Genomic DNA, 23,163 nt, shown 5'->3' with positions numbered 1-23,163 from the left:
CACAGAAGGTGTAGGCTCCCTACACTAGGGAGTTATATGGAAAGGGAATTAATGATACAAGTTACTCCTGGCGAGATTTTGGTTAGACAGAAGAGGAAAATTTTTCACAATGTAGTAAGTCAGTCAGCCATTGGAACAGTCTCCCCAGGGAAGTGGTGGGTTCCTCAGTGCTGGACAATTCAAAGATTCAGCTGGAGAGGGTGCTGGGCCATCTTGTCTAGACTGTGATTTTGCCAAGAAAGGTTGGAACAGATGGTCTTTGAGGTCCCCTTCCAACCTGGTATTCTGTGATTAGCTCAGAGAATTAGGCTGCTTGGCTTGGTTCACCTGCTGTGGCATGATTTTGCCAAAAGATGATTTGTACTCAAAGGGCTGAACCCTGATGTTAGTGGCATAATGCAAGTTAAGGTCAAATTTTACTTGTTAATTCAGTGATGTGGAATTGAGTTCTGTGTTTCCATGTGTACCTTACGGATTTAGCAATTATGCACGAAGATTAATTGTAGTTCTTGGAAATGAATAAGCTGACCCAAACTGATTTAGAAAGTAAGCAAAATAGTTGTGAATTTTGCCCACTCAAAACCAGAAAATCATGTTTACAGTATCAGCTTAGGGTTTGTTTAGTCATTTTTTGGTTTGGTTTGGTTTTGTTTGTTTTTTTTTTTTTTTTTTTAATTGGTAATGTTCTGCTGTTAGAGTGTAGAATTGAACCATTACCATTACAAATAGATGTAGAGGGTTTTTTCCTCCGATGCCATCATTTTCAGTATCAGAGTTCCAGAATGCTTGCAGCAGCCTTGTGTTTTTCTGTCTGTTCGTGACAAACCAGCTACTGTACATTCATATAGAGCAGTACAGTCCTTGCCACTGGCAGTCTCTCTGTGACAGAGAGCCTGTAGGCTGACATAAAGTGCAGCCTGTTGTGAACTGCTAAGTGGGAGTCTGCCAAAAACTCAGCAGACAGAACTAATTGGGGAGAAAAAGGATTTTTGTGCCCTCATCTCTCCCTCTTCAATTTTTTTTACAAGACGGATATTGTTAAAGTAACTTGTTTATGTAAGATTTGTCTGCCTCTATTTTCTCATTGCATGAATCATTTTTTAACTTCAAGTCTTGCACCGCAGGTCACTGAGCACTTCCACATGGCGGCTGGCGCAGGACCAAACTCGAGACACGCAACTCATCACAGTTGATGAAAAATTGGTAAGGGTTTTCTACTGAATACCGCTATGATACAGCCTTCAGGGTTATTTCTGCACAATAGGCATTCAGTATGGTATTCTGCGTTCTTCTAGGAAAGCCATATAAATGTGAACTACAAAGCAACAGTCCCTCATACATTTTTAAAAGGGTAACATCAGTAAAACATAAGTATGTGATCAAAATATGGCATTCAAAGTGTTAAGCAATATGAAATGATGAGTACCTGACTTATGATTTTTATATTTTGGTCAAGGACCAGTATGAGCTGTAATTAATAACAAGTTTATTCTTTTTGAACTGTGCATGTACTTTCTGTGTAGTGAAATTACACAGAATTTGCCAGCTTCCTAAAATTTTCTTCGTTAGGACCCATATTACTGAAGATACTGTGTAAGGAAACATCATGGAAGGTTATTGTTACTATGCAATATACACTCTAGCTTTTGAATATGCATGAAGGTTAGATTACAGCTAGAAACAAATGCATAACATTCTTCTGCTAATCAGTAGCAGATCAGAAATTTGGCAATCTTTTCTTGTAAGTTCTTCCATAATGTGTGGTCTGTTACTCTAGATGCAACCTGACACTTATGTTTACATTATTCAATAGTATAATTTTTGTAAGACTTCTGGGGGGAATGCATCACAGCAGAAGCATGCTTTTCACTTTTGAATCTTCAGGAAAAAAATATTCCTGTTGTATGTTCCAGGCAGTTCACATTGTACGTACTTTTTTGTATCCCTGAAGCTATGTTAACTACTGAAAAAATATTTGGAATTTGTATTATAAATTGTATATTTGCAATAATAACTAGAAGTTGAGACAGCTGAAGTTAACAGGCTACTGGAAAACAACCCCACATCTACTTTAACAGTTCTTTAGGGCTTTTTTCTTGTATGTTTTGTATATAGATATAACAATAATAATCTACATAAAAATTATTTCATAAGCTTTCTGAATTTAAGAGTAATATTATAATTTTAGGTTCAGAAATTAGGGACAAAATTAGTACTTTATTCTAGCAAACATGATTATCTTGCTAATCTAGTTGCAAAACTTGAAATTCAGGAAATTTGTACAGAGTTCATGAGTCACTGTGTAAATAAGATTCAACAGACTTGAATTTTCCTAAATGAATTTTAGATGCAGTGTTCTTTAACAGTAAAAAAAAAAAAATATATCTAAATAGAGGTTTTATAATGCCCGAATTTGCAGTATCACATTTCCCTACTGTGGCCTCAGGTGATGACAAAAGCACGAAGACGGACACACGAAATAAATACTCTTCTATCTTCCATTTTGTGTTTAAATGTACATTATCCAAAGATAGGGTTGTACTCTGTACAGTTATGAGAGCGTATGCTTCCAGTTGAGTTAGAACGAAACTAATTTGAATTACAACTATTCACTTGCCGTAGTGTCATTGTAAATGAATGTAAGTGAAGTGCTTATTTCTAATGTCATTGTATGTTGTCATCAAGTTGAAGACTGTCTTATTATAGTTGTTGTGATTTTTTTCAATCTCATAGTTGCAGCCTTTGAATATTTTTATTTCTAAATATATAATTTATATAAACTGTTACTTTGTCGTTAGTTGTTTTGAGTACAAGGTTAAATGTCAGACTGAATAGTATTTTCCTACAATGTTGTGCATGTAGGTCCACATTCTAAGTGCACAAACCTTTTTTTTCTTGATTATTGTAGGACCTGAAACAAAACGACAGAAAATTAGACTTATTTGTAGATTTAGTTAAATTTTTGGAGTAGTTTCCATAGTGTCATAAAGTAACCAATAATTCATGTTCTGTTAACTGGCAAAAATTATATCCTGTTAGCAAGGAAAATATTCCAGAATAAAGAAGAGTTTGATGTGGTTTTCCACTCTTTCAGGATTAGGAGAAGTTCTTTAGACATTTGTAAAACTTTATGGAAAAGTAGTGTACGATCTAAACTTATTGTAGGTTGCTGCAGTATATTTTCTAATTTTAGGTAGGATTAATTGCAATCCGTTAAAGCTAATTTAAGGACTCCGTAAATTTTCTTTAATTAAAGTTGCAAAGCGTAACAAAACCATTATTTCCTTACATATTGTAATTAAACTGTATTCTGGAAGTTGATACTTAGGGTTTAATTTCAGAAGACCCCTTTGTTCATGTTACTGATTGTTAGAAATCCTTAAATCATATTTTGATGGATTTGTCATCTTGGTCGTACATATGTATATGCTTATTTTTTTAAAGCTGGACATCACCTTATAGGTGCTTTTACATGCACATCAAAAGACAGAGCAAGAACAGGTGTGTGGTGGTTCTAATCTAGGCCTTCCCTGGTTACCAGTTTGTAACCAAGGAAGGGGCAGTGTTCCCAGTATTCCATACAATTTTTACGTAAATCGTGGTACAAATAAGAGGGGAGGAGCGGCCTTCGTTCTTCTTCTCTTCCACTGAAGTTCGGGAACAGTGGGTCCCTGCATTGGTCTCGCTTATCTAAGGCTGAGGCCTGCAGCGTCCACTGACCTGCCACGTGGAAGCTTGGAGAGTGCTGGCCGTGTCTGCCAATCCTGCTTTCTAAGGGTCGTGGTGAGATTTGTTTTACTAGTTATTTTCCTAGTTCTCAGGTTTGATTGCGCATATCTATTCGGTGTCCCTTTTTGTTTCCTTTTGTCCCTTTTCCCCCTTTCCCTATCCCTTCGGGGGGTGTTTGGATTCCTTGTGCTGTGTACATAGCATCTTAACTATAATATACATAAAATATATTTTTTTATATAACTAGCTTGATTTTCGGGTTCTTCAATTTGCATAGTTTTTTTCCTTTGCCCTGGGGGAGGTAGAAAGGGGGGGAAGAGAGGGGCTGCTACTGGGGGGTTGGGCATTTGGCAGGGAGCCAAGTCTGAACCATCACAAGGTGGAAAGCAGGATATGGTTGTCCTTGTTTGCCTTGCTCTTCTTGTAACTTACTTTGAAACTGAACTCTTCTGTGGCTTGATGCTTACAAGGCTGATAGAATAACGTTGGGGTTGTTGAAAACTTTTAACTGCATATTGTAGTGGAATTTCCAGTGCTTTTGTAGACCTTGTGTTTGTATGTGTACATGCATGTGCTAGACCTTGTTCAACAGGAATTCCTTTGAGTTACTTAGAGTCTGATTGGGTTTTCTTTGTGTTGGCAAAAGCAAATAGAAAGTGGATGAGCATCCTGACACTGAATAATTAAGCGGTATTTGGTCACCTGCCTACTGCAGCCTAGAGTGTGTTGAAAACAACAGAAAAATGAGTTGTAATGAAATAGCAGAAAAAACAGTAGTTTAGAGCACATTCATTTCACACTGGAAAAAAATGGAAACTCTTGAATGGGAAAGGAGTTAAGTGCTCAGCTTGCATAGAACACATCCAAGGAATTGTATCTTTGTCTCAGTTATCAGCTGTTTTGAGTGAATACTGAATAAAACAACTTTTAATGAACAGTAAAATATGAAGAAAATAACATACAAAATAAACAAAGCTCAGCGAAAATGCAATTCTTGCATGACATTTTGAATCTCTGGCCACCAATTAGGTTGTGTTCCAAGAGTCTGGACAAATAGCTGTGTGAAAAGTGGACTTTCAAGACCCTGCTTGCATTAGGAAATTTGGGCTATAGAGGGCAAAGGCTGTCAGCAGCAGATCTCACTCAGGTAGTGTTCCAAATTATTTAACTGTTCATGTGTATGTTATGACATAGCTTCCATTATTATTAAAAAGTTGAAGTGATTTTGACTGAAGTGGAAGTTTGAACTGTCCTAATTCCTGCAGTTTGTTTCAGTTATTGAGAGTAGGGTGCATCACTAGTGTTTGTTGAAGTCTTCCAGTTAAGCATGAGTGCGTTAAGCAGACTTCCCAGCCAGTGCTGGTAATGCTGCATGTTGGATGTCTAGCTGGAGTTGGGCACTTTGGTGCCTGTTGCAGTCTGCAGTTGAAAGGTATCCACAAATATTTGTCAATAAAAGGACCTTTGTGTTGGTTAAATGATAACAATATTTAAAGAGTGTTTGAAAATTAGAACTACTGCCAGAAATTATCCTTTACATTGCTAAAGCAGAATATTCCACTGACAATATATATGCTGTAGCTCAAAGCAAAAATTATTGCAAGAGCAGTTATAGGAATTGGTCACTGGGGAGACACTAGAAGAGTTGTGGAACTGTGATTAAGGATCCGTTGTAGTCATCTCACAGATGTTTTTATTCTGTGACAGGCCAAGATAAAGTAGGAGTTGCTACACAGATTTAAGCATTCCAGACCAGTGCTATCAAGTGCAGTTGAAATGGTGCTGAATTAGTTTTTGCAGCTTTGTGTGAACATCTAGGGACAGACTTTATTACGAGTATGACAGGCTAAGTGGAATGATGTTATTGACATTTCGCCACCTGTCCTGAAGTTGTTTTGTTTGGTCTATAGTGTTAACTATCTTTTTTTCAGTAATGGTTCAGCAGTCTCACTACTGAACCTTAGCAGAGGGCTATTTTCCTTTAGATCATAGACAAACTTTACATAACTCCCTGAAGATGACTTGTATACACCAGACTGGGCACAGAAGATCTGAACCTTCATTTGAGGATGAGCAGTTTGTACTTTTCAAAGATGTCCAAGATGAGCAGTAAATGCCTTATACTGCAGCAGTCTAGGTCAAAGCATGTAAGTAAATACACATAGCGAATGAAGGAAGGGCCCTGATATTGTCTACCTGGACTTAAGTAAACGCTTTCTCACAGCTTTCTCCTGGAAAAACTGCCTGCTCATGGCCTGAATGGGTATACTTTTCACTCCTTGAAAGAGTGTGTGATTTGAAGACCAAGTCCAAAGAGTAGTGTGAATGGAGTTAAATCCAACTGGCAGACAATCATAAGTGGTGTTCCCCAGGGCTCAGTATCAGACCCCTGTTTAATATCCTAATTGATGATCTGGGCAAGGGAATCAAGTGCACCCTCAGTCAGTTTGGAGACACCACCGATTTGAGCAGGAATGTTGATGATCTTCTGGAGGGTTGGACGGTTCTACAGAGGGATCAGGACAGGCTGGTTCAGTGGGCTGGGGCCAGTGGTATGAGTTTCATTAAGACCTAGTTCTGTGTCCTGCCCTTGGATCACAACAACCTGGGGCAGTGCTGCAGGCTTGGGGCAGAGTGGCTGGAAAGCTGCCTGGTGGAAAAGGACTTGGAGAGTGCTGTTTGACAGTGGCCGAACATGATCCAGCAGTGTGCCCAGGTGGCCAGGAAGGCCAATGGCATCCTGACTGGAACAGCCATAGTGAGCACAGCAGGACCAGGGCAGTGATTGTCCCCCTGTACTGGCACAGAGGAGGCCAAACCTCGAATCCTGTGTCCAGTTCTGGACACTAGAAGAAATACAATGAGGACCTGGAGGGTGTCCAGAGAAGGTAACAGAGCTGGTGAAGAGTCTGGAGCACAAGTGTTACAAGAAGTGGCTGAGGGAACTCAATATGTTTAGCCTGGAGAAAATGAGGCTCAGGACAGACTTTATTATTTCCTTCCAGTATGTGAAAGAAGATTGTATCCATGTGGGGGTCTTCTCCCAGGTAGCAAGTGATAGGAAAAAAGATATGCTTTCAATATTAGGAAAAACTTTTTCACAGGAAGGATTCTCAAGCATTGAAGTAGGCTGCCTGGGGAAGTGGTTGGGTTGGCCTTCGTGGAGATACGTAGAAGATGTGTAGATGTGACATTCGAGAACATGTTTTAGTGGTGGATTTGGCCATGCTGGATTAACAATTGGACTTAAATGATCTCATGGACCTTTCCATTTATTTCCTAAATGATTCTATGATTCTAATAACTATTCTAAAATCTGTGTCAAGAATCTCAGCAGCTTCCTCTTGGCTGTCTAGAAGTAGAATTTAGTGTCTGTTTAAAGTGTTTACTATTAGATAATCCAGGAGTAACAGTGTATTAATAGGAGTCTCAGAATGTGAACCTTTTCAGCAAAAAAAAGTTGTGGAAGCATTCCAGGCCATTTTTTCTAGAAGACTGCAGTATTACCAAACATCAGTCGGTGTTTTCAGAATTGAGTCATAGTTTGTTCACCATCCAAATCCCAATTTTGGCTAGGATTAGAAATTACTGAAATTGTATAATCTTTGGTTGATTAAAGAAGCATAGACTTTACTATAATAAACAGTGATAATACAGCAGCTCAAAGTAAAATATACAAACAAGTGAAAAATAGTCTGGAATGATGAAACTTCTCCAAATCTCAATCTGATTGTCTACAGTGCTGTGAAACAAAGGGACATAGCAAATCAAGCTTTAACATGCATTTTAAAGTGTGATCATTGCTTCTGTAAAAACTGAGGGTATATGGTATACTTTACTCTGAAGACAAAAGCGGTAAAATGTCATAAAATTATGTGTGAGACAGTGTGACATTGCATTTGAAGACTGTGTAGAGGAGCTGTTTTTGCAACTCTGTGAAGAGAAACATTTGGCAAAGTATGCATTTATTAAGGACAGATTTACTAGATTTCCTTTTACTGAAACTACTACTCAGTCAAGAAATCTCCAAGCATTACCACTGTGTTAGATAATAAGGATATAGTGGATGTTCTGTGTTTTGGTTTTTCAAAATGATGTTAACCCATTGTGGGTTATTACTTGAGGATGACTTCAAACCATTCCTAAAGTAACTTAATGGAGTAAAAGAATTTGGAATCTTTTCTTCATTTAATCCAGTCTAGCTGCAATATTTATTCAAGTGGCTACCATGAAGGATTCAATTCAGGACAGCGTTCCTCTTTAGATGAGGAATGAAACTTAAAAGTTTTTCTGTGCTTTATTTGTATAGCTCTGTGATAGGGACTTGTCATATTCAGAAGGTACATGGTACCAGGATGGAAATCTTTTTGTGGGTTCAGACAGTTTGCCGTTCCTTCCCCTTAGCCTCAAATTTCCCTCTTGTGGGTTGTCTTCCTTCTATTTATTTTTTTTCCCTAAGTTGGATCAGTGGCTTACGTTTTGCTTCAGAATAGTGAAAAATGAATAAAAATTAATAAAGATGTTATGTAAAATGAGGTCTTTAAAAGGGTTTTTCATCCTTTTCATGGCATATATGTTTTGAGAAACAGTTTCTAGCTTTGACCAAAGGGGCCTTATATATTAAGCCTGTGATTTGGAGAAGTACTTTCTTCGATCACAGTTGTGTCAAGTAAGCAGGTGATCAGCTATTTGAACTGTGCTGTACTTGTGACTCAAGCTGAAAACAAAGTCGTTTGCTGTTGATTTATAAAATATTTAGTACAGTGTGCCATGGCTTTTAATTTTACCCCATCTGCAACATTTAGTGTGGTCTTTGCATTTGGTCATCTGCAGTTGTGATGTTTGACTGCTCTGATGTTTGAATGATACTACAGGCTGATTAAGGTATAAAATCACATTCTAGAATTATTTCAAAATTCATTTAATTATTTCAATAAAAGTAGAGTATTCAAAAGGGAAGACTGGTAGCACATAAAAATACTATGTATTTTACAAATACATTTACTTGAACCAAAGTTTCTAATTTAAGAGTGGACTTGCATAAAGTTAAATACTTAAAGGCCTTTACACTGTGGTCGCTAATAGTTTATTTGTGAAACTGCTTTTTGTTGCAAAACATAATCTATTAAAAAGTTCTTTTTGTATTTCTTTGTTTTATCCTGCACACACCTTCTCCTCCTTCCCCCAGGTGAAGATTAGGAAATAATGTTTTGGAGAGGAAAAAACCTTCTTGGATAACTTCAACAACCAGATAATGTGAACTTTAGTATTTAAAGGTTTTAATGACTCTGGAGATGGTGATAATCTTTCTCTCTTAAGTACACCATGCTGGTCTGCCAGAGCATATATTTATTTCTAAACAATGATTTTATTTTTTTTGTTTTTAACTGAAATAATTTGACAGTTTCTTCTTCATAGTTATGGCTGGTCGTTGCATTTGATCTTAGTTAAAGTACAAGCTCAAGTATACTTTTATCAAATTATGTACACATTTTTCAGTACCACAAGTTCACTATATTTTGCTGTTTGGCAATTAAATCCCTCTTCAGTTGGGATATCTTAGCTCAATTCAGCCTATAGTACTTGCTACAACTTGTTATCATGAGCAGTTGTAGTTTGATGAAGCTTGTGATGGTTTGCAAAACCAGTTGGCTGATAAAGAGCTTTCTGTAAGAATGTCTGCAGGCAACAAGTTGCTCCCCGTGATAAGCTCTTTCTATAACTGACAGCCCAAGTAAAGAAATTGCCAGCCCCTTTACCTGTCTTCTGAGAGTAATATATATTGGTATATTACTGAATTTCAGCTGAAGATAATTCTGGTTTCAGTTGAGAAAACTGCACATTTTGCCAGTAGCCCAGAACCTTGTATAAAGTGATAGATTGTTGTATCCAGAGGGCAATTGCCCTCTTATCCCTGGGTAGGTTTATTTTGTAGGCTAGGGTAAAGGATTTGGATTTCTTTGTCTGAGAATCTTTTTTTGGTGCATGGCAGTGCTATCTCTGCTCAGTATAGGAGGGAGGAGTGTCTGTGATTGAGGTTATGCAACCTTCTAACATCTGAAGTGTCTATTCTATCTGGGCTTCCTTCATGCAGCATTCTTGTGCAAAAATTTCAAGGCTTCAATCTGGAGCACTGGGTCAAAGAATGCCTCTTTGAAGGGTATGCAGGCAATTTTTTTTTCCCATTTAATTACAAATCTGTTTAATTTTCTATCCAAGAATAATTGTTTTGAAGAGCTTGCTGTGATGACTGCTCAGAACAACTTAAAGGAGTATCATTGTGCCATGTTTAGTTTTTCTGTATTCCAGAGAGTTATTCAGCATGCAAATGCTTCTTTGGTTTTGTAGGTCTAAATATGCAAGCCTTGTTTCTAATCTGCTAGAAAAAATAAAGTCATTGATACAGGCAAGGAAACAATAGGAGTAAGAAGTACTTCATCCTTTGAAACTGTTTAGTTCAACAGTTTTGCTTTTTAAAGACCAGATAGTATTTCTCATGCCCTCATGAAATTACCTGAACCTTTTCTAGAACACCTAAGGTAGTATCCCATATTATGAAGTATTTCTGTAGATGACATGAATTCTTTTACTCTTGTCAGGAATAGTGAATACACAGTTCCCTGCAGAGAACTTGCTTTTCTATGCATTCAAATGTGTCTTTCTGTATTTCTGTAGTATATCTAAGTTGTAGATTTAAACCGGGAGCCCCTGGTGGTCTAGGGGTTAAGGCACTGCACTGTCACTGCAGAGACCCGGGTTTGATTCCCGGTCGGGGCCACTCCCCGGGCAGATGGAGCTCGCTAGCCCTGTAAGGCAATCCATCTACGTCCTGAGGACCTCGCTGCCACCATCCAAGCGTGCTTGGCCCCGGCAGATGAACCTTAGGATTAAAGGGTGGGCTCAGTTCCGCGCACACTGTGTCTCACCTAAAAAATCCAATGCGCAGGCTGGAAGGTGGAAAGACCTTCCCCGGTTCTTCGTTCGCGAAGACTGGCCGTTGCATTACAGATTTAAACCACAAATCATAACCTAACTAACGAAGTTCTGTGTACAGACTTGAAAGCTGTTTCTAGTTATGAAGTTCTAGCTGAATCGTTTTATCAAGTCAGAAAGGAAAAGCTTTCCTTGTTTGGAAAGCCCAGTAATCCCATGGGAATCCTTGAACATCTTGGTCATGTTGCAAAAGAGCCTGGTGCTTCTTCAGTACTTCCTCTTTGTACTCAGATCATCAGTGATGAATCAGATGCTTTTCAAGGTCTTGATGGTTTGTGAGATATCTTTGAACTACTTTCATGTCTGTTTTCTCAAACTTGCAGAGTTAACCTGTGTTAAGTGGACACAGGGACCATGGAGGGAGCAGCTGATGTTCAGATCCTCAGTTTTAATATGCAATTTAGTTCTTGTGTTGTGAAGCATAAACTGTAGGGAACGTGCTTAGCCTCTTATGTATCTTTCTGTCATACTCAGTTCTACTCACTCCATAACCTCCACTGACTTACATTTAGTGAAGAAGAAAGTCTGCTTGATGAGAAAATTAACTTTTACCATATTACCTCTTAGCCTGAAAATTGGGTTAAAAGTGAGAAGAAGCTGAGCTATAAGGAATTTCTATAAAGTGCTAATAAGACGTACCAAATGTGGTGTGTTTTAATTATGTTGCAGATATTTAAAAAAAATTAAGACTATGGTTAGTAATTCTGATTAAAATTTCTGAAGAAGTTGATAGTTTTTCCTTACCAGTTCATTTTCTAGATGTGTACATAAATTTATGTATAAATCTCATATATAAAAATAAGTAACCATTTTTCTGGTAAAAAATGGTATAGACCAACATCTGTATAAATCATGTATTTTAAAGTTCTCACTGAGTAGAACGTAGCTTGCACTAGTATTTTATTTTTCAGTCTTCTGTATTTTTTCTTAGGTGCATTTTCTTAGAACCACATTTTGTCAGTATGTTGACTGTATTTGAAAGCAATTTTGGGTCAACTCATTCTGGTTCTCTAAGTCAGAAGTTGAATATCTTCTCTGTAATGTCTGGTTCTAATACAAATTCTTACTTTTCTATCACCATTTAGTAAACACAATTATATGCTGTAGTCTCCTTTGATTTTTTTCCCCGCAGCAGTAGGAAACTGAAAGGAAATGTGTAGTGTATTGAGTTGAATTACTGAATTTAATTGATGATGGATTTCTCTCTTGTGTTAGAAAGTATAAGACCATGATTTCTGTCCTATAAATAACCTTAAAGGCCAAGCATATAAAGGCCAAAGCATTAATTACAGGAATGGACTTCTAGATAGAGCTAGCTGAAACCAGTTTGTGAAGTGACACAACATTTTAATTATGATTCAACATTTTTAGAGAGAGATTTTTGAAACGGTTTTAACTAATCATAAAGATAAATGTGAAGAAACTGGTGTTGTCCAATTGTATTAAGCTGTGTGTTTTATTGATAATGTTAAAACAGTCAAAGGCCCATCAACCCTTCCTTTCCCCACCAGGGAGTACCAGTGTGGTCCTGTTAGAAAAGAACCTTCTAAAATGCGTTTAAGGCTTAAAAGCTATATGCACTAATTAACTAAATGCAGTGAACATTTAAGCTGTTAATAGCCGCAACATCCCTGATGCATAGACCTTCAATATGCTAACACTGCATAACAGTTCTCTATTGTGCATCTCTTTAATGAGGGTAACTGTGTCAGTTCTTTTCTTGCTTCACTACCTGCTGTGTATGGAAATTATGTACACTATTTAGCACTTTCTTTCAACCTTTAAAGTGCATGCATATTACACAGAAGCATTACATCTTAGGGTAAGGGACAGCTTTTAACAGGTCTGACTTCCTTGTAGTTTCTCAAGTGCAACCTTTCTTCCTCTAAAAAGTACTCACCAACAGGAATTTTGCTCTAAATTTGCATTTCTTGATTAGGGATTTACTTCTGTTTTTCTCTCCTGTGTCTCACACCACTTGTAACTGTGTGGGCAAAGTTTTGTTACAGCAATCACTTTCTCTGTAAAAGACATGTGAAGAATAGAGAACATGCGTGACAATGAAGGCAGGCATTGGTTGGATTTCTTGATACTGTTCTTAGTAGCAGACCATACCCTAGTGTGACAGTATTGTCAGGCTACTTTAAACCACTGCTTTTTTGCCTTTTTTTTTTCCACCCTCACCTTTGATGGATGCCTATTTTAATAAACAAAAACCTAAAAAGTTTGTTAATTTTTAACCCTTAAAGTTAAATGCTGTTCCATAGCTACCATTCAGTTGGGAATTACTTTGAAGTAGTGAGGTGAAAGGGAAAGAACACTAGAATGCTTGATAAGGGAATTTAAACTGTCCATCCCAGAGACATTATTAGCTAGTTAAAACTGAATTCACAATTAATGTTTCATACAAGTAGAGATAATCAGTCTTATAACTTCATCACAGGAAATCTTACCAAAGCTATCGATTTTTAAGACTTTACTGTACATCCAAATTTGTACTCAACAGCTAGGCTTTATTTGCTATCCAGATTAGATTAGGAATTGGCCAAGGCATTCCAGCTTCACAGCAGAAATTCCACTACCTATGTGTACTGTCCCACTTCACTGCCAGGCTCCAAGTGTTTGCTCCCTTGGGTGTTTTGCAGGTGGAATGAATAAGGGAGCTTTGAGAAAATGCACCTCAGCCACATATTTAACATCGATTGGACCTTTTTCCCTGCAAAGGCTGAAGATTATGAAACAAGTAGTACTCAAATTTGGGAACTCTACCTGGGCCTTATTGGGAAATCTTCTTAATTGGTACTTTAGAGGAAGCTTTGTAAGGTTTTCAAATGGGCACAAAGCAGATCATAACTTCTGATTTTCTTGTTGTTGACAGAATTCCTGAAAAACAGTAACTTTACAAAATGTACTTGTGTCATATGCTTATGGTTTATTTTGTAAATACACATAACTTTTAATGAAAGTTAAAAATAAGGACTTCATTAAAATTGCATCAGAAACACACACAAAATACAGAAATTATTCCCAGTGCTCAAGAGTAACCTGAATTTTGGCTTTCGTTAAAGATACAAAGACCTCATTCTGAACTGCTGGTTAAGGCTTTGGATGTCTGTGATCAAAACTACATTTCGTAGACTGTAAGTTCAAGAGTCATCAGTAGTGAATAACTTACCAAGATATTACTGAAATACCGTGTTTAGCTTTGCAAGACAGTCTCTTATTGTGACTTAAGCTGGGAGTATAGTATAAATATCAGAACTGAAAAATTAGGAAATTGTGTTTGAAAAATATACCGCCATTGAACTACAATATACTGTTTATTTAATAATGTATACAAAATTGAACTAATCAAGGGAATTGGTTCAAAGTTGTCTATTCTAGGTAGGCTCTAGCTGCTAGTACTTCTGTTTTCATTTAAACCTCTTTTCTGATGGTTTTGTTTTCCAGCTAAGAAATAGTATCTGTAAGAACAGTTGCTTATGGTAATAAAGCAGTGAAGTGTTACCTTAACTGTAAATTATTCTAACAGAAATAATATTTTTTTTCAGTTGTTTGGTAATCTTCTTTGTTTTTCTAAATGCTAAAAAACTTAAAGCTACCTTTTCTTTGATTTGAAACTTCATAGGCAAAAAACGTTGCTGTTGTCTTACTCTTAACTAACTGATTTTCTCGCACATTCTTTAGTCTGAGGATTGTCGAGTTTTTGTAGAGTGCTTGAAAGTTGTCCACTATAGAAAACTGTATTTTTAAAAAGCCTCAAAAAAGACCCAGCCACTGTGTGTGTGCAAGCAAAAGATTTACTTACATATGCTTTGGGTGAGTTCTGGAAAGTATATTTTCTCCACGTATTGTTGTGTTACAAGAAAAAGTGGTTTACAAGATCTGATGTAGTTTACAAGATTGCTGTAATTCAGACTTTTTTTCTCACCTTTAGGTAAGCATGCTCATTTCCTCAGAAGAATGTCACAACCACACATAAGTATCTGATGAGTACTAGTAGCAATATCAATCTACTTTTATACTTTATCTAATTTTTATATTCTTTGCCCCTGACTGCCCCAGCTTTCATTCATTTAATAATGATTTCCTAAATTTCAGTCATAAGAAGAAAAGTGTAAATCCAGATACTTGATATACTTGATTTCCCTTCTCTTTAACTTCGTGTTATTTACCTAGACAAGATTGACGTTACTAAGACATACCATTACAGGGGAAAAAAAAAACAAAACAATATTAATAAATAATAATTTTTTGTTGCTTTTGGTTACTTCTTGGCAGAAAAAACTATACTGAACACGAAATATTTATTTGTTGTGAAAGTGGACTTAGGTATTTTGTTGTTATTGTTAGATATATTGTTAGATATATTGTTAAATTTCTAAAGTATCATTTACTTGTCAGAGTGCAGGCTAAATTATAGGGTTTTTTTGCGTGTGTCAAGAAAAATGGCTCTTTGTTTTGAGGCTTGTCAGGACAGTGAGAGCTGCAAATTCTGAGATTTTTGTGTTGTAGTTTAACACAAACACAACTCAGCAGCTTTCACCACAGCTTGCTGTTAATCACTTTCGTAAGCACCATATTTCTAAGACTTTTGTAGGAGACAAAATGTGAGTACAGAATTTGGGGATATAATGCAGACTTTTAAGTAAAAAGTCTTAATGATGTGAGAAAAGGGCTTCTGAGGAGAAAGTTTTCTAATACCTACTGTGAAGTCACATTTCAATTTGTAGAGAGCAACTGGAATTTTTAGAATTTGAATTCTTATTCCTGTTTGCTCTTTTGTTTTCTCTGAACAAATCCAAGTGACATTGGTTTAGTGGTGTGTGGAATGTGTTGTGCCATTATATATGTAGTATCTTATGGAAGCAAGCATGAAATAATACTAGGCATGTAAAATACTGGCAAAGTGAACCTTTGCAGCAGGATGACAGAGAAGTTCTCAAGGAGTTCTTGCAACCACAAAAAGTTTTTGCTCATCCATCATGACTTTTAGAGTAGTATCTCCTCAGCTGTGATATACAAACTGATGAATAGAGTTTGCTGAAGCTATTAGCTCTTGCAAATGTTGGACTGTTTTGGATGCCAACACTTCCTCTGTGTAATGGCAGTCAGCAATCTAAAAAGTATTATAGTCAAATTAGGTTGATTCCAGTAATGTGACAGTTTCTGTTTCTATTAGAACCACTTCTTTTCATCTTGAGTTTCTCTTTAGTTTTTTACCCTATGGAAAGATGTTTTATTTAAATGGAAGCTTTCACAAAATCTTTATTATTATAAAATTCTGTTTCCTCTTTAAAATGTTTGGTTTTCTTTATAAAAGTGTGGTTATTTCACTGCTTTATTCAACTTCTTTATTAATCATTCTGCTGGATGATTGGATGGGAGAACATGTTTATGGGTAACACCATATTGTTCAGAGTTTCCTGTGATAATGCAGAATGATTGTGAAACCAGAAAGAAAACTGTATCCTGTGTGATACAGTCTCCTAAGGGCAAATATGCTTTTTCCCCTTGTTTTGTCTGTAGCTGTTAGATAAATGTTGTCTTACCACATTTAGTTCGTTCTGCTCCATTTTTCTACTTGCAATTTGCATAGTAGATTCTGTTCTCTTACATTTCCTTCAAAAATACTGTATTGAAATGTAGAAACATGTTCTCATCTTGACTTACAGTCTGAGCAGCTGAGCACATTAAATAAAAAACTCTTTTCACAGCAGCTATTTTGTGGGTATTATGCAAGATGTTCTGTGCTTTGATGTAACAACTTCTAAATAAAGTGAATTGCAACATGAATTTATAGCAAAACTTTATGCACTTAGTAAAGCATGTTGGAGATGGGGAAGAGAGCAAGCTGTTGTAAACTCCTATAAAGTACAGAAAACTTCTGCTTTCCCTCCATTCTAACAAGTGTAAAACTATTGAGGTTAAGTAGGTGGGGCAACCGGAAGTAATTGCTAAGGCCAGTGGCATTTTTGTGGTTTAATAAAGGCAGAAGCTAATTATTCAGTTTTTATTTAAGTGAAATGATGCCAAAAAGGAGGTTCCTGCAGAGCAGCTGCAGTCCTTCAGTGTTACCCTAATTTACCACAGACACAACTGTCACATACAGAACTTTTAAATTTGATATATAGCCACGAAAGTAAGGAGCCCTTTGTCTGGAATGCATGCAGAAGAACTCCTTTATACAAATCAACCGGCAGATGACGGACAATGATGAAAATTTGATTCTTTGAAGTCATAATGGTCATTGAAATGTGTGAAATTCTGGTATTGAAAAGAGAGCGGCTAGCAAGACTCTAAATCCTGGGTGGTTGCTGGAAGCTTGCTGGGAGGTTTTTCTGTGTTTTGACATCAACTTCCCATTGCTTGTTCCCTGTTTCCTTTATTTAAAAAAAAAAAAAAAAAAGGGGGGGTGCTAAACTATAGATAGTTAATAGCGGTTATGTACAGTTTCTGTCTATGTGGTGAAAGAAATGCCATAGAAGAAACATGACACCTTCAGGCGCACCTGACCCATCTATTCAAAAACACTTGTTTTCAGAGATACTTTCAATCATTTTGTCTCTTTTCCATTAATTAGAGAGTTCCATTTCTTTTCCCCTTTGGAATTTGTGCTATTAGTGGAGTACTTAAAAGAAGGAAATTCTCATTTCCTTTAAAAGTCATCTCCATGCTGAATAGTGCTTTCATTGACACTGCCTCTGTGAATCAGTTTTTCTCTCTGCTGTGCAGCACACTTATCATTTCTTATTACCCTTCCCAGACCAGTTTTAGCAGACTTTCCGCCATGACAAATATTCTTAAATAGTGTAAGTTATAATAAACACAAACCCAGCTATATTTGTAAGCAATTTTATGTGATTTCTGCTGTTTTTAAAAAAAAGTGTTTAGTCCCTTTCAGCTTATTCCAAGAAGAGACAAAATGCCTCAAAACAAGTGTTTACATTTTCTTGAATTATAAGAAGAAATCGAAATAAAGCCCAGTTTATATATATGCATTTATATATATTAAGAAAAACAGAATGTCAGAATGCACCTTTTATATGATAGCCTGCTTTAAAAATGAGAACCAGGGTTATTAATTTTTAGTAAAGCAAAGTTAATTTTAGTAAAGTAAAATACAGTTAAAATCTTAACTCTTTTATATTGTCATCTAATATATTTAAGGTTTTGAATGCTGAACATCTCATTAGTATCTTAATATGCTAATATAGCAAAATTCATTAAGGAACACTTAAAGAGAAAAGATAGTAATGTGAAAAACATCTGTCAAAAATATCTTTGTTTTGCAAAGTTGGTTCACAGGTAGTTTCAATGAGAACTTGAACTCAGAACAAAGCACTGAAGACCCAGTAAAGGGTTCAACCCAGTGCAGCATAGTTCTTTTCAAGTATTATATTGTTTTAATGGCATCTTGGAGCGGGAGCTTTAGCCCATTGAAATGTCGCTTAAAGGACAGGTTCTTCTGTCACTAGCTGGAGCTGTGTGGATGAAATGATCACAATAGAGTGTTGTAATGCATTTTAAAAGTGTGAGAAATCAGTTTGTCTAGACTAAGAGTACGCCTACAGGGAATAGGAATTTTAGAGCTTCTGTGCTCTTTAGGTGTCAAGTATGTGATAGATGCCAAGCCTTTTTATTCCATATCTTTGGCAACAGCTCAGCTATGCTACAGTACCTTACATATCTGCAGCAAGCAAAACCAGTGATTTTATGTCAGGACAACTTGGGCTTCAGCAACCAGAAACTCATTGTCCTAACAACTGTGTTCAATTGCCAGCTTTTAAAAAGGGGAATGTATCAATAAACGATTGCTAGATTCCCAGAAGGCATGGAAACTCTAGCTATAATGAATCTCAGTGTGGAGAGCTAGCAACACCACATAGATATTCTGGTTTTGGGAAGCAGGCAGGTTTTAATTTTCATTTTGAAAAGATTTTTATGGGACAAATCCTGTATTATTAGTGAAATAACGTTGGTTTGGAGCCAACTGAATGCCTGAAAAAACATGGCTTGAAGGGTTTGTCTGGGATTTTGGTTTTAGTTTCATTCAGATGAACAAGTCTAGGCATTTCTTTACTATGGTTACCTCATAAATATAGCATTTGCTGGTTTTAACCCTCTCTTTAGATTGTATTCTGTATTCACTAATATGTAGTACTTTTATGATTCTCTGGTGTGAAGGCTTCAAAAGAGGCGATTGTATATGTCCATAATGTTACTTAACAGAGTATCTTATTTTAGTAGTTTAGATCATTCTGGAAGAATTCAAAAACCTCTAAATCTCAAGCATAAAGAAATTTATAGTTGTCTTTCAAGTTGCTGAGAATAATAATAGCTGAGAAAAAAGTAATTTTGAGGTATATTGAAGTTTGCATAATCTGAAAGTATTTGTTAACAACCCCAGAATTTTTGCATGTAGCAGATTGTTTGAGAGGGGAAAAAGAAATATTTTGTCAATAGTTTTACATTTTCTCAATGGTCACATTTGTTAAATACAGAAATAAAAGGTAATATGTTAGCCTATTCCTATATATAGGCAAGCTGAAGCATTGAATCCCCACCAAACTTTACTGCAGGTAAAAACCCCTTTTTGTTAAGCAAAGCATTTTGCCAATTCAAATCAGAAAACTTTAAGCAATTTCCTTTTAAACCAGTGGTTAAAGCTTAAGCAGTGAGAAATGCCAGTCTATCAGAAGGTATTTTACATATGTGTTGCAACAGTGTGTTGTGGCTGGTAATGCTTCTCTTTCATATCACTGCTAGACTTGGATTAAAAATAAGCATGACTTGGTTCTAATGAAAGTATTTGTAAAGGAATTATTAAGATATTTTGACAGTTCCTTGGGATAGTCTGGGTAGAAATGTCAGAAGCTGGAAAACCTGTATGCATACTTGTTTGTTGCCCCTACAGTTCCAGTTGCAAATACAAGTCAGATGCTTTAAACTTGGTCCCGTTTGTAGCGTTGAGGGACTGATCTCTCAAAATTTATTTTCTGATGTAAAATGGAAAATGAGAACTGCCACATTTCAAAGGATGGTGTTGTGATCGCATCAAGAAGTTTTTTAAGGTTGCCACAAAACAAAATCCCATAAAGTTAGTAAGTACAGTTGTGTAAAGTCACAGTGTTTTATTTGAACTTGTTTGCCTTTTCATTCAAGTCATGGCAGTACTGCCAAGTTGAGTTCAATATGCCCAAAGTTGTGATGCACTTTTCTGGACTTTTACCAGTTTACTGCTTGTTCCTGGAGAGAGAGAAGGAGAGGGGAGGGCTGGGAGGGAGACTGAGGAGCTCCCACTGGCCTTTTAAGTATGTAAGGAAAAGGAGCAGTTTAGCTTCCTTAGAGATGGATTTGATGTTTGATTTCACTCTTTACTAGTGTGAACTGACAGGTTAATTTTATATAATTACTGTTTAGTTTTTAGCGAGAATGTTCACTTTAATTATATCAGATGCTGCTGAGGGTAATTTTTCACAGCAATTCAAGTGAGGCTTTTCCCTATCTTATTCTTTGTTAAAGTCAGTTAATATTTTTAGGCTGATTTTGTGATGCTTCAATTTTTATCTTTGTTAGGTTTATTTCTGGAGGCCCTCAACAAGGCTCATGCCTCTCTAATGGAGGGAGGCATCCTACTACTGCGTATATACAATGTTACAAGTCTTTTTTTTTTTCTTTGAAGGTTGGAATCTCCTGAATCCTTTTGTCCTTCACAAAAATACTGAAGAATGTTATCAGTGTCAAATGTTCCTCTCTTGATCTTGAACATCAACAGAAGAACTGACTCTCAAAAGCTGATAGTCATAGCTTGAAACATGAAGAGGGCGTCAATTTTCTGTAATAACAACTGTCTAAATAAGGGAGCTGAATTCTAGTACCTGCTCTGCAGTCTCAAACAGTCAATAGACTATTGTGTAAAAGTTACTACTGTCTATCTCCTCCTTCATGCTAAGCACAACTTCTTAAGTAAGCATGGATGCTGGTATTTCTTATTATATACAGAGTTAAAGCCCAAGGGAAAGCACTTGTACTGCAGCATATATTTGACTGACTATCATTTTGGTGAATAGTCCTGTTCATATGAAGTTTAGGCTCCTAATGGTAATGTAAAATTTTGGAATTTGTTGATGTTTCAGTCTGTGCCCTAATATTTTCTTTAAGGAATAAATAAGAGTTTACACATATCTGCATTTCCTTCATCTGGTGCAAGTTGAAGCAGGCCTGACCTTGCAGTGGACAGAGAAGGATGTGGGGAAATGTCCTGTCCTCTCCTCTGGCACTAGATGTTTTGTAGCTGGGAGATGAGCAGGTTCAGGTAACTTATCCACGCAAAGTCTAATTCAGCCAGGGGAAGTAGGATGATAGCAGCCTTAACGTCTGTTGTCTTCACTTTTATTTAACTGAACTCATAATGTTCTCTGCAAATTTTTTCAGTTTTTGTAACTTTATGTAAAAGGCATAAGGAATACTATTTTGCAAGCCTCTTATGCAAACAGTTTTTTAACAAGTCCCATTATGTTTTTCTTAGGATATCACTGCTTTAACTGGTGTTCCAGATGAGCACATCAAAACCAGGAAAGTTCACATTTTTGTTCCAGCACGTAATGCAATGCAGTCAGGACTTAACAATACAAAGAAATGGAAGATGGAATTTGATAACAGGGAACGCTGGGAGAACCCTTTAATGGGCTGGGCATCTACGTGAGTACTCACTGAATTTGAAAATACTTTTCTTCTGTATTCAACCCTTACTAGTCATGCAAATTTGAAATCTTCTTTGTACCTGTAAAGCTAATTATGTTTTTACAGTACTTACAGTAAGTGGTTGAGTTTGTTTCTTGTATGATTAATGATCTGTTAGGTTTAAAAGCCGATTTTAGCTCACAACATCATCTGGAAGAGTTTAAAAAAGGTGTTAACAACCAGAAATTTCAACAGTTACATTTGTGGTGATGTTGCTGTGTGGCATCAGCAGGGCCAGAAGATTATTAGTTACCTAAAGCAATAAATATTCTCAGCTCTCACTTGCATCTTTTAAACATAAACAACAAAACTTAACTTCTGGATTTTTTTTTTTACAAAGTTTTATAAATATCCTGAAGATCTAAAATGAGGAGACGTAAATAATTTGAAAAAAACCCAAATCCAGCAGTTTAAAAAATTACTGTTTGATTAAATAAATAAACTGTATAATTAAAAATAAACTTTGTTTAAATATTGCTAATACTAATATTAAAACCTCTTAAATACACAAAAAATCCAGGAAAGTACTACTCTTAGCTCAGTATGCTGTAATTTGGAGACGTAAGTATGACTTGGATGCTTCTAATTTTTAATTCTTTTTTCCTTGTATAAATACATTACCTACATTTCACAGTGTCGTTAGAATTCCTGTAAGCTGTGAGGACTATGCCAGCAATTCCTCTGACAATATTGTAATTTTGATTTTACACTGTCTTTTTTTAAGCATATTCAGAATAGTTACTTGTTGTACATAAACCAAGATCAACTGCTAGAGATTGTTTTTCAAACTTCAGAAAGGATACAATGTGTATTGAAAAAACCTGTCTGCGATCATATTAGCACATATGATCTAAGAATGTAAAGTTCTGTGAAAAACTTTAACACCTTAAATATGAAATAACTTGAAGATCCATTTTTTTGAGATTTTTTAACATTCTAAATCCAGTCACTGATTTTTTTTCTTTTTTTATTTGTAAAATAAATGTATCCATGAATATTAGATCAAAATAAGTGTGAAATCAAGTCTTCCTGTTATGTTGATTTCTCATAAAAATTTGAGGAGACTCTCATGCATTTTTATTTTGGAGTAGGGAAAGGAATTTCTCATGTATAGGCAAGCTCCAGGTAGATAAAAGCAAGTGCTCCATTGAGAATTGACTCTAGTATGTTAAAGCTTTTGTAAATTAGTTTGTATCCACTCATTTTTAAGGCATTCTTGCAAAAACTGCTAGTGGGCAAGTTAGTGAATGGTAACTCTGATGTTACCATTCAACACTCAGAAGAGTGTTTTTCTCTTGAGATTTAATTTCTGCAAATGGCAATTTTTAGACACTTTTCCATTTACTTTTGAATAATGTAATGGGATTAGTGGATTAGAACCGTTCAGGGTCTAGAGGTTAAAGCCATTTTTCCTCTAAACACTATATACTTATTTACCTGTCTATATTTGCTATGTTTCTGTCATGTTACAATCTTCTTTGGGGTTTTTGTTGTATTTGTTGTTTCTCGGATACTGGGACTTTTCTCAGTGAAAATTGTCCAGTTGTAGATCTGAGCATGGACCCATGGCATTTTTCCTTAACTGGGAGGTTTTGTCACAAGAATGCCTAGTTCTTCAGTACACCTTTTAATATAAAGATGTAAACAAAGAAACATGGGAAGTGCATGGCATCCATTGTACAAGATCTCAGAACA

General features: G+C 36.2%; 1 protein-coding gene across 2 annotated transcripts in view; it reads left to right on the top strand.

Annotated features, from left to right (window-relative positions):
* NDUFS4 (NADH:ubiquinone oxidoreductase subunit S4) overlaps positions 1 to 23,163 on the top strand; it is a 47,095-nt gene that overhangs the window by 17,936 nt on the left and 5,996 nt on the right. For both annotated transcript variants that reach the window (XM_027910388.1, XM_027910396.1), the window contains exons 2-3: positions 1,125 to 1,203; positions 21,254 to 21,426. In XM_027910388.1, coding sequence (XP_027766189.1) covers positions 1,125 to 1,203; positions 21,254 to 21,426 — 252 coding nt within the window. The remainder of the gene's footprint in view (positions 1 to 1,124; positions 1,204 to 21,253; positions 21,427 to 23,163) is intronic.

The sequence above is a fragment of the Empidonax traillii genome, unplaced genomic scaffold (genome assembly GCF_003031625.1).
Source record: "Empidonax traillii isolate 1590-97213 ecotype Southwest subspecies unplaced genomic scaffold, ASM303162v1 scaffold29:size1973556, whole genome shotgun sequence".
Lineage (NCBI taxonomy): Eukaryota > Metazoa > Chordata > Aves > Passeriformes > Tyrannidae > Empidonax > Empidonax traillii.
Note: the sequence above shows the minus strand (reverse complement) of the source record. Positions and strands in the feature narration are given on the sequence as shown.